The 14,565-nt window shown below is 37.7% G+C and overlaps 2 protein-coding genes across 2 annotated transcripts; both read left to right on the top strand.

The window, feature by feature from the left end:
- Nucleotides 1-227: 227 nt before the first annotated feature.
- LOC132141178 (complement C1q-like protein 4) lies at nt 228-4,079 on the top strand. The gene is made up of 4 exons (XM_059550484.1): nt 228-360; nt 1,314-1,418; nt 1,512-1,652; nt 3,453-4,079. The coding sequence occupies exons 1-4, from the start codon at nt 354-356 to the stop codon at nt 3,878-3,880; spliced, it is 681 nt and encodes a 226-aa protein (XP_059406467.1). The 5' UTR covers nt 228-353; the 3' UTR covers nt 3,881-4,079.
- Nucleotides 4,080-7,001: 2,922 nt separating this feature from the next.
- On the top strand, nt 7,002-11,730 carry LOC132141179 (transgelin-3-like). Its single transcript, XM_059550485.1, has 5 exons — nt 7,002-7,175; nt 9,446-9,630; nt 9,714-9,885; nt 10,141-10,243; nt 11,086-11,730. The coding sequence occupies exons 2-5, from the start codon at nt 9,451-9,453 to the stop codon at nt 11,234-11,236; spliced, it is 606 nt and encodes a 201-aa protein (XP_059406468.1). The 5' UTR covers nt 7,002-7,175; nt 9,446-9,450; the 3' UTR covers nt 11,237-11,730.
- Nucleotides 11,731-14,565: the final 2,835 nt, after the last annotated feature.

Here is a 14,565-nt window from a genome sequence, read left to right as displayed (position 1 = left end):
GCAGCTTTAAATTATTGCGTTCAGTTTCTTCACATTTCATGGCATTGATGGATGTCATTGTGTGGCGGTAAAGTGTATAAAGCTCAGTGGAGTTTTGTATTTCAGTGCATCTGAGGGAAGTCACAGGAGCTGATTTCCCTTTGTCATTACCTATTTTCCTAGTTGTAGGTTTTTTATTATTATTTTATTAATATTGCTGATGTACATCTCCTTTTCACAAACAGAAATCTGATTCTCCCTCCTTAAAAATAGGAGGAGTGCTGCCAGGATATAAAGCTGAATGTAACACAGACTCCATTTTTCACTCACTTACACTGAGACTCAAAAGGCAGAAACAGACACAGCCGTGAAACATGAAAGGTGAGAAAATAATCACTGCTTCTGTAAAGAAATATTTATTATGATAGCAAAAGTCTAACAGACAAACTTGACAGATCATTGCACCTGTTAAAAGACATTGCTTTGTAATTATTCAAGTTTTGAATAACATTTATTTTAGTTATATTTTATTTTATATAAAATATTATTTATTTTTGTTTGTTTATATAAATTTTATTTATTGCAATTCATTTATTGACAGTGTAGTCTATTTGAAACTTACACATGATTCAGAATGAGCTGATTATTAATAATAATTAAAATAAAATTAACAAAAGCTCCAAGAGGGCTTTTCCAAGTTTTTTGTACAGATTTTAAACAACAATAAAATGTAATAAATAATCAATTGTTTTTTTTATATATATATATATTAAGAATATTTAACATCTTATATTATTGTGTGTGTGTATATATAGTAGTCAACATTTGAAGTGGATCAAAAAAGATGATCAAAGTTGTCCTAAGACAAGAAGGCATTTTGGTTTTAGGTTTTAAGACAACTTTGATGAAAGGTTTTGATCCACTTCAAATGTTGACCGTATATTAAATTATGTTAGATATTAGCTCGCCCTGATGAAATTTGCTAAATCTTTTCAGATTTTGTTGGAAAAACTGAATTCTACAGATTTAAATTGAATTCTATCTATTTAAACCTAGCAAAATGTGTTTAACAGAGCTAAGATTACTGCAAACTTATTGGTAGCAAAAATTAAATTAAATTAGCAAAAATAAACAAAGGGGGAATCTGCAGACAGATTCGCTGTTGGCCTAGTTATAAATGACAGATTTCTATACATTTGGTCACATTTTTCACGTTTTCATGAGCCATAAAGCGTAGCCTAAACCAAACTCAGACTAAGTGCTGTACGGACTATATAACGGTATCAAGAAAGTTATGACAGAATATGATTACCCACTGTAAACAATTTAATCAGGATACAGTGTTGTGCTGTTTTGTGTGTTGCCGCTGGTGCTGGGCCAGGAAAGGACATTCAGCTGGGACGGACCAGGAAACACCGTTGCTCCAGATCCCATCAACTGTAAGTCAACCTGTAAGAAATTTACAGCAATATGAAATAAAACAAAATGTAAAGCTAGATGTGTGACTAATACCTTTATTGCTCTCTCACTAGCGTGCCTGACTGACCAGAGCTCATGTGGTTGTTGTCTGATGCAGAAGAAAAAATGGGAGTTAGAGCAATATTTAAACTCTAGTATGAATTTACTGGATGATTTGCTGGCCAGAGCACAAAACACAATGAGAAACATCAGAGGTAGGCTAAACACATTAGGGATGTAATGATGCACCCCTACTGGTTGAAAATCGATACAAATATATAACGATTCAAAACGGTTGAGATGTTAAACAAATCGCAATACAGTTGAGGGCAGGAGTTTATATGAATGCATGGCTGAGGGGAGGTGACTGAAAATTTAGACGGGTATTTTCTTTCTTTCTTTCAACCAAGGAAATGTGAAAAAGATAAACCCAGTAACTTTGTTTTGATAAGACTTTTTCTGCAAGCGTCTGAAAAAACCAGCACAGATGATTTCGCTCCCCTTGTGATGTGGCAAAGGGATCTCATTATAATATTACCGCCCCTTAATCTGTAGGTTTCCACCCACACCATCAGTTTGATTACGCAAGCGACAACTGTATACCAGCTCTAATGCCATGGAGAAAGTTTGAGCAAAACATGCTAACTGTTCCATATTCCAAAGTTTAAACTAATATGGTTTAAAAAGCATGATTTCAGTGCGATAAACGTGATAATCAGAACCAAAACATATATTTTATAGCAGGTACATACATACAGTCGGCATCTAGTCATAGTTGGGGGCGGAGTCGGCGTGGGGGAAAACACAGTGAACATTGTGTGTATTTGAATGACAAAAATGCACATATTGAGCACTCATTCCCAGAGACGCATAGAACAGTTGTAGTCTCTTTTAACTTTAATATTCACATACAGTACACTAGTCCATATCGATATTTGATTCATTGTATAACTCTACTGTAGATGTATTCATTCAAAAATAGCCACATTCCTTGACGTTCTGCTTTATACAGCGAGTTCCATTTGTGACTGGATTTCGCGATTCTATCCGTGTCGCTTCGCAAACACAGACGGGGTGAATTTATGAATGAAAGTGTAAAAGTTCGGACACAAAACTAAGTTGTTACGTATCCTCACGCTTTTTTAAGTGGGTATACGGAAATCCTTGGCCTTTTCCAGTGGGAATACGGCGTATCACGTAGACTTCACCTCTTAGTAGATGCGTTTTCATGTGAGTTTAGGTTCGGCTAACGTTACATAGTTTTGCTTAAGGTAGAATGATAAGGCTAATTATATATGCATGCCACTTTCTGAAACAACCTTACACAGTTTTGATAACGTTAATAATGTACACAATGTTAACGTAGCATGCCTATGATGTAATGGCGACTGCACACATACACAAGCTTAGTCTTGGGATTCCATAACTTCCCTTGATCATCCTCACAACTTATTGCTTGTAGCCATTTTGTCATCCTTTCCGGTTCTGTATGTTTATTAGATAGGACGTAGAACTTCAATACATAATTTGTTAGTTCATTGGAGGTACAGAAAACGACACAGCAACTCTTCGGCATGATTGTTCCGTGTATTTCAATTGGCGCCGAGGCAATGTTTTCCCCCACGGGCTAAATTCACATCGCGTGACGGGGCGTTCCCGTGGGGCGTTCCCAGACCAACCGTCTGTATGTATGCTGCAGCTCTATTCTGGAAAAGGGGACGGGGAGTAGCAGCTAATCTGCATTTAAAGAGACTTCTGCTTCCACTCCAAATAAGCATTTTTAAAAAGATATAATAAATGATCTGTGGGGTATTTTGAGCTGAAAATTCAGACACATTCTGGGGACACAGAGGATTATATTACATATTGTAAAAAGGTGCATGATATGTCTCCTTTAAATGAAATGCTGTATTAAAAACTATAAAGAAAAACACATTTTGTTGGCTAGAAATAACTGCATCTAATCTGTTGGCCTTATTTTCACATATACATTTAACATATTCTTTACTCTTTAGACAGTCGAGTGGCATTTTCTGTGGGTTTAACTGACAAGAGACGTTGCATTGGTCCATTGAGGGCAGCGACAAATGTGGTCTATCAAAGCATCTTCATCAACATTGGAGAGGCCTATAACTCATCCACTGGTGTGTTCACGGTTCCACGGTCAGGCGTGTATAACCTGGCATTTACTGTGTTCAGCGATGCAGGCTCACCAGGTGCATCGCTGGCTGTCTGTGCCTGCATCAGGAGGAATGGTGTGGCTCTAGCTGCACTTAGGGAGATTTATGATCAAGACCAGGAGGATCAGGCCACTGCCGTCCTGCTTGTGCAGCTCAGCACAGGGGACCGCATTACCATCAGTCTCCAGGCTGGCTGCTGGATCTGTGATGATCAGAATCACTATAACACATTTAGTGGTTTTCTACTGTATGCTACAGAGTGAAGCACACACACACATTAGTGAGGAGCTCTTAAAGATGCAGTGGGTTTCACTCAAAGATTATGAATTCTAAACCTAAATGTCACACAAACCTGTCAACTTGCCTAGATCTGAAGCAAAACTGGATTTGATAAATGTATATGAATTTTAATTAGTGAAGACCTATTAAAATTTTGAAGCATATACTTTGTTTTTAAATATTTGACACTGAAACATATAAACAAACCTACACACACACACACACACACACACACACACACACACACACATACAGGTTGTATGATAATAGAATGTTCCAAAAGGCACAGATATCGATCTAACATTGATAAAATGTTGACATAAAAAACAAAATTGCGTGGAATTTTAACTTCTCTTTTAGAATTTCTTCTCTATTATATTATTATACAAACCCGATTCCAAAAAAGTTGGGACACTACAAATTGTGAATAAAAACAGAATGCAATGATGTGGAAGTTTCAAATTTCAATATTTTATTCAGAATATAACATAGATGACATATCAAATGTTTAAACTGAGAAAATGTATAATTTTAAGGGGAAAAGAAGTTCAATTTTCATGGCATCAACACATCTCAAAAAAGTTGGGTCAAGGGTATGTTTACCACTGTGTTGCATTCCCTCTTCTTTTTATAACAGTCTGCAAACGTCTGGGGACTGAGGAGACAAGTTGCTCAATTTAGGAATAGGAATGTTGTCCCATTCTTGTCTAATACAAGCTTCAAGTTGCTCAACTGTCACAATCAATCTGTGTGTGACTTATTCAGGTATCTTCTCGGCTCCTTGTGCGGGCATCTTCTCCTTCAGCCTTACTGTGAACTCAAACAAGGGATCTAAAGGACAGCGTTTTGTACCAGTGGGTGGCACTAGTGAGACAGGGCCATTCTGAGGTCGCTATGTGGGAGGACAACAGGGAGGACACAGAAGACAGTGTCGTGTTCAGTCTCAGAGTTGCAGAGCAGGTTTACGCACAGCTCATGTCTGGCAGAGAAATCTGTGGGGACATATGGGACCTATAGCGGTTATTTTATTTATTTTATGCATTTAGCAGACGCTTTTATCCAAAGTGACTTACATTGCATTCAGGCTTACAATTTTCTCCTATCATGTGTTCCCCTGGACTCGAACCCCCAACCTTGCACTTGTTAACGCAATGCTCTACCACTTGAGCTACAGGAGCACTTTAACAGCGGTTACTTACTATATCCTACTGAGAGCTAAAACAGCTCAACGGAGCTGCATACACATTCAAACATTTCGACAGTGACAACACACAAACACTTAGACAGTGATGTCAATAGAATAAACTACAATTAGTGGAGACAAAGTCATTGCTATGGCCTCTGTTTAAGACATGCAGACCTCTCTTCACTCATAGAGATACTTTTACAAACATACACACACTTGTTTTAGTGACGTGACATTCAGCCAAGTATGGTGACCCATACTCAGAATTTGTGCTCTGCATTTAACCCATCCAAAGTGCACACACACTGTGAACACACACCCGGAGCAGTGGGCAGCCATTTATGCTGCGGTGCTGTAGGAGTCAAACTCTCTAACCACTAGGCCACGACTTCCACTTGTAACAGTTGTATCAGTTTTTCACATAGCTGTAGGCTTATGTTAAGACATTAACCACTTTTTTGTCAATCCAATGCATCCATGCTAAAAAATTATTGACCACAAACTTTTGAACAGTAATGTAGTAAAACCATAATTTGTGCGTGAATGTGTAAGTGAGAGAGTGGGGAACTCCACCCAAAGCCACTGTTATCTTGTCTCACATCAGATCAGTGAATGACACACACCCCTGTAAGGCCTCAGCCACGGAACGATCTCAACAAAACAAGTTCAGCTTAGACCTCACTTCATAGTCAGTGTTACATCATTTCCAACATCAGACACTTAATATGTTTATTTTTATTAATCTTATTAATCTATAATATTAATCTGAAAACATATTATCATAGGCCACATACACACTGTAAAGTTTCAAGTGTGACAACCACATGCATTTAAAAACATTAAAAAAACAATCTAAAAACATTTAGTATACAGTCACACGCTATAGCTTAATCATAAAAAAACTACTGTAATTATATTGGATTACTCCTTTAATACATTTGATACAGTAGCTGTTTACAATAATAATATTATATAATTCCATATGAATATTCAATATTTCTACCACAATACCATAGTGTAATTAGTGTTACACTAGTAAATCCATGGTAACTTTAAATCACACATTGTAAAAAATAAATAAATAAATAAAAAGAAGAGATTCTTATGCTTATAGTCCAAAACACTGATTGCAAAATCAGTTATTAACTCTGGGTAAACTATGAGGGGTGTGAAACATGAAGCAAGAAAACACAAGATTCTGTTTACCTGGAAGTTAGAATGACCTAGCGTTAACTACAGTACATCAAGTGTAAAAAGCCCTTTCAAATACATATGATATATTATACTCAGAACACAGTAGGCCTACACTAAACTTGAGAAATATTTTTGCATAGGAAACAGATAAATCTAATGTATAACACACTATAAAAAGGACAAGGCTATCTATACATACAGTGAAAGCAAACGGAAGTGACTCGGAAATGAGACAGATCATGACATCAGTACAGCTCACTTTGTTCAGTGATGTCATGGCATGTCAGGAATGGTATGCATGTCTGTCAGATATTCTCTCTTTTTCTGACTTTTCCCACATTTACTGTCCCAGATTCCTTGGCATTTTTCATTTGGGTGTCGTGTCTTCTCTGTGACTTCCTGTTTCACCAAAGCTTCTAATCAGCAGCCCCATAGAAAATGCCAAGATATTCTCTCATTCATGCCCATGTCATTCCTCTCACCCTCTTCCTGCTTTTCTGGGCAGAGAGGAGGAGAAGGCATGTGAACAAATTCCTCGCTCTGTCCAGACCGCTTCTTTTCCCTCTCCCAAATAAGGAGGCACACTGCAATACAGAAAATTGAGAGAGGAAGGGAGGGGCAGAAAACTATGGAGAAAAAGAGATTCTGAAAAAAAGTCATGACCTTTTATGGATGTGGTTACCTCCTCTTTTGCCTGTCCTCCACTCCCTCTTTCTCATGCTTGGTCTCACTCTTGGTGAAGTCATTTCCATGAGGGTGGCACTCCCTGAGCTTGGACACTGAACTCTGTCACAAAGAGGAAGAGACTCTCTTCAACATAGACACACAAGAGTTGAGTGCATCACAGAATACGCATTTTCATATCAAGACTTCTGAGCAGGGTTTCTACACATAAACTGGTAAGTACTGTGCATATACAATTATGTATTGCCAAGTTTAAATTATTTTGTACATAGATATGTAATGCGCACCAAGACCAAAAGAGGACAGTAACAAAGAATGACAGAATGAGAAAAAGCATTTAGAGATGTGATTTAGTGGTACAAACTGACTAGGCTACAGCAGCGAATGACATCTGATCTGAACAAAAAAGAAATCTTATAATTGTAGTTCATTCTTCAGAACACCGTTGAATGCCTCTGCCCATTTTTACGTGTCCTGTCTATAAAGGGTTTTTATTGGCAATAGCTAATGATGTGGCAAGTTCATTCTTCTCCATTCTAAAATGGCATACTCCAAAAACAAATAATAATCTAGCTGAATGACGCACATATTTTTCCCCTTCAAATGAGGGTTGTTCTTTATACTCTCTCTCTCTCTCTCTCTCTCTCTCTCTCTCTCTCTCTCTCTCTCTCTCTCTCACGTGAGATTAAAGTGAGAGTATCAGATCTCTGTAAAAATGTTTTTGGTTCTTAACTGAAACCAGCTCCTCTGAAAGCTCTTGGTTTCCTGTTTGAGGACTGAGTGTTAGTGTTTAAAGCTCAGTTGACAATATGATTTTTGGGTTTGACAAACCGTAACAAATTTGAATATCACAAAGTCATTCTTAAATATTTGTCTCTCCATTTAACATATCTAAAGTGTTTGCTTACATACCACATTTCAGTCTTATAAGATATTACTAAGAGCTGAGGAGTGTAGCATGATATTGAACCTGGAGCCAAATAGCAGATAAAATGAACATTGTTATAAAATTTGAGATATGAGGACATTTTTCAGAGAGTTTTGTAACTCAGTACGATTGCATCAGAGACTCCAGGTGCGCTCATATGTTTGTGTGTGAATTTATATATGGACCCAAAGGTGGAGATTTACTGGGAGTTATGTACATCAGGACAAATAAACACACACACCTCACCTCCTCTACAAACATGGGCAGGGCAGGATGTCACTTGTCTTTTTGCATATATCAGCTTTAGTGATGGTGTGAGAGTTTAGTGATTTACATGGACATGGATGTGTACATGTACATGTGTATGAAAGGTTTCATAGCTGTGGAATCTGAATGCACTAAACTGGACACAAGAAGAAACAGCAAGAAAATGGGAAGAAAGTGTGCATGTTTTAAGTGTTTGGAGTCACAAACAGGCCACAGTTTTCTTTAGATGACTTTGGGGTTGGACTTTGACAAATTTATCTTTAGGTTTTACCTTTTCTCTTAGATTCTATCTCTATTAGTTTGCCTATACTGTTGTGTTTGCATTTTAGTTCTCAATGTGGTGGCTGAAACCGCAATTAATTCAAATGAAGGCCTGATAAATCCATCATGGTCTAACAGCAGTTTGAAAGGTGATAAGAACATGTTGACACAAAAGCCGGTTCAGCATTTCTGGCACTCAGTGGAAATCAGTTTCTGATTATGATGATCTGAGACGTCTGTGTGTCTTTGCCGGTTCCAAGGTTGTGTTGTGTTGTAAGAGATTAAGGCTGCTCAGTTAAAGACCACACTACAGTAAATTACCAGAATGCATCCATTATTTGCATTGAAATTTTGCATTACTGTAGAGAAAGGGATTTGCATGGCAGTCATCACAGTCAGATACTCCTTACTTAGCCAAATCCTCTGACTACACAGATCCAGGCTTTTTAACAGTAAAACAAAACCTGCCTGAACAGATCATGTAAAATAGCATGGCAGCTTAAATACACAAAAAGCACATCTGGCACATTGGTCCAGTGATGCATAACAGAACTGGAAAAACTGAAATTAAATTCAAATCCTAATATATATATATATATATATATATATATATATATATATATATATATATATATATATATATATATATATGAAGAGTTCAGATGCAAAAGCCTCTAAATGCCATCTGAAATTGTCATCTAAAATTAGGATTTTTAATAAGCTCCTAGGCTTAGGTTGAGTCATTTTACTTTAATGGCAATGTGCAGGTCCAGGTCCAGGCTATTAAAGTGAAATAACTGAACATAAATGTTGGAGCCTGATAAAAATCACATCATATGATCCCTTTAATATGACCTGAAAAATTACAACTGGATTAAAAAAGGAGCGGCCCGAGTGGGTGGTATTGTATTATTATAGGGTGGTTGTGTACACACTGCCAATACACATTTATGTTTAAACAACATGTAAAAGTGAATTTTGCATAATAGGTGCCCTTTAAAATGATTTTCATTGTGTATGTTTTCTCAGGCAAAATGGCAAATAAAGGTCCAGCCTACGGTCTGAGTCGTGAGGTGCAGAGTAAGATTGACAAGAAGTATGATCCAGAGCTGGAGGATCGGCTGGTTCAGTGGATCATCGCTCAGTGTGGGGATTCTGTGGGAAAACCTCAACCTGGAAAACAAGGCTTCCAGCAGTGGCTTAAGGACGGATGTGTAAGTCTACACTTCCATCTTTGTAAAATCATCACAATCCTTTCAACTGTTTATTCATCTCTTTTTCTGTTCTTTCTTTATAGGTTTTATGTGAGCTGATTAACAGTCTCGCTAAGGATTCAAAGCCTGTGAAAAAGATCCAAAGTTCTCCAATGGCTTTTAAACAGATGGAGCAGATCTCTCAGTTTCTTGGTGCTGCCGAACGCTACGGGGTCACCAAGTCTGACATATTTCAAACAGTTGACCTGTGGGAGGGTGAGCGCCTGTTTCCACCTCATGTGATCTCCTGCGTATTAACATGGTTCATGGAAAATTATTAACTCTCTTGCCTTGATTTGATCTTATGCCATGGAAAAAGAACTGGCATATAACAGTTATTTTAGCAATTTGATATACTATTACAGAATTTAATAGTATTTTGAATCAGTTTTTATTTTTTTATATGTTTGTGTGTGTGTGTGTGTGTGTGTGTGTGTGTGTGTGTGTGTGTGTGTGTGTGTGTGTGTGTAGGTAAGGACCTTGCCGCTGTGCAAATGACACTGCTGGCTTTAGGGAGTCTTGCTGTTACTAAGGATGATGGCTGTTACCGCGGAGACCCCAGTTGGTTCCACAAGTGAGTCTTGTAGTTCCCTCATCCTGTTTGCAAAACGAACCCGGCTGCCATAGCGACCAAAAAACATAAACAAACCACTGTAAAGGCTGATTTGCAGTTGTGGCTTATTGTCATGGCAACATGATTACAAACACTTTTTGGTCAGACATTTTAAATGTGTCCAGCATGGAACCAGCAAACACAGATAAGTGTGAGTCTCAGAAATATGTTATTATAATTACAAAATAAGAGAGAGACTGTTATAAACATATATATATATATATATATATATATATATATATATATATATATATATATATCCTTTGGTGGCAAGTGAAAGTTGCTTGTACACTGCTGTTCAAAAGTTTGTGGTCTGTAAGATTTTTAAAGAAGTTGCTTCTCACCAAGGCTGTGTTCATTTGATCATATATACAGTAAAAACAGTAATATTTTGAAATATAAAAAAAAACTTATTTATTATAATATTATAAACTGAAGTTTATTCTTGTAATGATAGAGCTGAATCATTACTCGCATTACTGCATGATTCTTCAGAAATCATTCTAATATGCTGATTTGCTGCTCAAGAAACATTTCTTACTATCATCATTGTTGGAAACAGTTACATTTTTTTTTTGGAAACTGTGTTACATTTTATTTCTCATGACTCTTTGATGAATAAAAAGTACAAAAGAACAGCAATTTTTTTAAATGGAAATCTTTAGTAAAATTTTTAATGTCTGCACTTTTGAACAACTGCATGCATTTTGTTGACTAAATGTTACAATTTCTTAATTACTATCCCCACACATTTAATCAATAGAATATGTTTACTGAGTGATTTATTCTCATCTCGATATCAGGAAATCGCATGAGAACAAGAGGGAGTTCTCTGACGAGCAGCTGAAAGAAGGTCAGAGTGTAATCGGCCTGCAGATGGGCACTAACAAAGGGGCATCGCAGGCGGGCATGACTGGTTACGGTCGACCTAGGCAGATCTTGAACAACCAATAAAGTCCTGACGATCTGTGATCTGTCCTTCTTGGCCCATCAGCAGAGCAGACCAGACGTAGAGACTCAATTAAACCCCCAGCAAACCCCAGCTGGACAATAACATGAACAGAACACACACTGCTTAAACCAAAGTTTACAAATTCATTGTATCATTTCAAAATAAAGCTGATCTAGGCCTTTTCTTCAGAAACCAACTATTCCCTACACGTGAGGTGATATCCTATACATTCCATTATAATTTCATTAGTCTGCAGTAAATTCTATTAGGGTGCAGACGGACATACATTCCATTATTCTATTATATACGTTCCAGAGAAACACATTCTGCTGCACTCCATGGAAACAAAATGCCTATAAGGTAAATTTGGCCTTGCATGCTTCATTTCCTGGTCTAAAATCAATATGAATCTAGGTCTTTACATTAATATGTTAATACATTGTACATGAGTGACTAATAATTGATTTTGCTAATAAAATTCAGTAAAATCTTTAAATCTCAGTTGTGCTCAATCCTTTGCTTAGTTTCTTTGCCAACGAGAGTTATGAAACAATGCTGGCAGTGACAGATGCCAGATAATGACTTTTCTCTCACCCTTCTGACTCTAACATATTTCTCACATCATCTCTTTATCCAGTGTGTGCTTTCTGCTTTTGATGACAAAGATTAGGTTTTACTTGTTAAATGAAGAAAACAGATCTGAGAAGAAGAAAAAGAGGGAGTGAGAGAGGGGCAGATCTGAGAAGAAGAAAAAGAGGGAGTGAGAGAGGGGCAGATCTTGTATGTGAGCAATGTCGAGGAATGCCACAGCAATTGCAAAATGCATGGGGAAAAGGCGGCGCTTGAGGGTGGGGTTTAGCTTTTTTCCTACCATCATTATTTTTCTTTCACTCAATCCAGAGGCCAGTAATACCATAGAAACAATCTATGTGCAAAATAAATTAAGGCATGGACATGGATTGTACATTTTTATCTCATCCTGGCTAACACAGTACCAGTAAAATGTTTAGACACACAGACTTGAAATCAACTTTAACTTTTTTTTCTATATTTACAAAAAATATATATTCATGTAACTATATAAAAATATATAATAATAATTTAAAAAAAAATAATTTTCCTTAAATTGAAGTTTTAGTTTTAAAATAAATTCTTATGTAGGCACAAGTTTGTCTCCATACCATCAGACCAAAGGTTTTTTTATTATTATTTATTTATTTTTATTATTCATTATGACCAAGTATTCAGTTAAGTGTCTCCAAAACATTTGACTGGAATGGTATATTTGCACACTCAAATGCAGTTCGCTCACTGGCATGCCTCCTAAAACAAAGACAGAACATACTCATAAAGCACAACAATCTCTAAATTGTTGGTATTGCTTCCGGCTTCGCTACCGTTCTGACATTTTTACTTACTGCTCTACGCTTCGCTTCTTATTTCTGTACTTTTCTCGGATTTTTCTAAGATTTTTATTTCAGCAGATCAGCACAGTGCTCAAACAACAGATTTTTGGCACAAACGCTAAAACTAAAAACTCTTTGGAATAATACTACAAAAAGAAGACTTTGCCTCCGACTGCCAGCAGCTTACATTCCAGAGACGGGAAAACAACTGCCTACTTTTAAACAGAAAAGAGAGAAAGTGGCTCCTGTTGAATATACTTGTTGCATGAACTGCTGCAAAATTCTACAAAGGATTGTGGTTCTTGAAACAAAGTTACTTGCTGGGTTTCCAAAACAGGCGGAACTCTCAGCAGACCATCATCATGGACCCTCTCAGCATACAGCTGGTGACTCCCATGAATCTAGTGAATCTCAACAGTTTAAACCAATTGTAGATGAACAAGCTGAAACTGATCATCACACTAATCAATGGCACAAACAGACCCAAAGGCACACGAGACATCAGATTGTCACAAGTTTCTCGTATTGCTGCCGTAGCATCCTCTACCCCAGATTCAGCAATGACAAGGCTTGTGAATACTTGTATTCTACCACCCACTATACATCTTGAGAACAGATTTGAAGTATTAATGAATGCGGGTGATAAATCCCCAAATGTGATTAAACATGGATCGGATCAGCCAGCTCTTAACATGGTCGAGCAGACAATGGCATTCAGCTCAGAGCGCAGCCGAGCCCATTATCAGAAAAATTTGTAGTAGAAATACAACAATATGCTGCTTTCATCAAGCAACGGTCTCTGATGTGAACAAGGAACTTCAGAACATTCTGATGAAGCACAAGACTGCAAATCGAATCATCATCCATGTGGGGAAGAAGGATATTTAGAAAGAGCAGTCAGAACTCCTTAAGAAGGACTTCACTGACTCTTTGAAACACCTCAAAAAAATCTAAGTTCAGTTGTTCATCAGGAGACCAAATATGTTTTCACGGTTGCCTGGGCTCAACACATGGCTACAAAGATCCTGCAATATAAAAGGAGTGAATTTCATCAACAACATTCTTTTCTACAGCCATAGACAAATGTGTAAACCGGATGGCCTCCACCCAAACAAACTTAGTGCTAGAATGCTTAAGGACAATATCTACTTCTCCCTCCGTCATCCTTCAGCAGAGTGTGTCAATCCATTTGGCACACACACACCTGGTCTGAGTCGGCATGTGGTTGACACATCCCACAAGGACACTGATAACACCACGCAGCCACAACAAGCACTGCTCATGGACACTATACCGTTTGATCCCTGCCCATAAAGCTCATCACAGACAGACTGTGACGTATCAAAACAGCTCCAAGACTCAGCACCCAAGGACGACTTTCTGGAAAACAGCCAGGGCAGCCCGGGCAACACATCCCAGCCACCGGAAACACCATACACAGAGCACCTCACCAGATACATTATCCCTCTATCTAGCATCTCCAACATCTCCACTCCTATGCTTCTCACAGAAATGGAGGAACTGGTGTATGCTGGCACCAAAATCTCCCACTCTTTTGCTGCAAGTCCCCAGATATCAACTAAAAAACAGTGGGCCCCCCAACCACCAAAGCCTGATCCTGTGAGAGCTCTCTGACCACTGTCACAATGCCAGGGCCCAAACCCTCCATCTGCTGTAGGTGAACCAAAAACAACTCATAGCAGCCCACAGTGATATGTGTCGGGTTCCCGCTATGTTTTACACTGGAACCCAGTGTATTTTCAAGCCGAAGGGCTAACTCATCTAATCTGCAGCCAAACTAAGATTGCTGTAAAGACACTAAGCACTGCAATCAAGTTAGTATTTTTAAACATTCACTCACTAAAAATAAATATTTTCTAATCAATGACTTAATAACCACAAACAATCTGGATTTTATGTTTCTA

Source organism: Carassius carassius, chromosome 5 (genome assembly GCF_963082965.1).
Source record: "Carassius carassius chromosome 5, fCarCar2.1, whole genome shotgun sequence".
NCBI lineage: Eukaryota > Metazoa > Chordata > Actinopteri > Cypriniformes > Cyprinidae > Carassius > Carassius carassius.
This window is presented reverse-complemented; position numbering and strand designations above follow the sequence as displayed.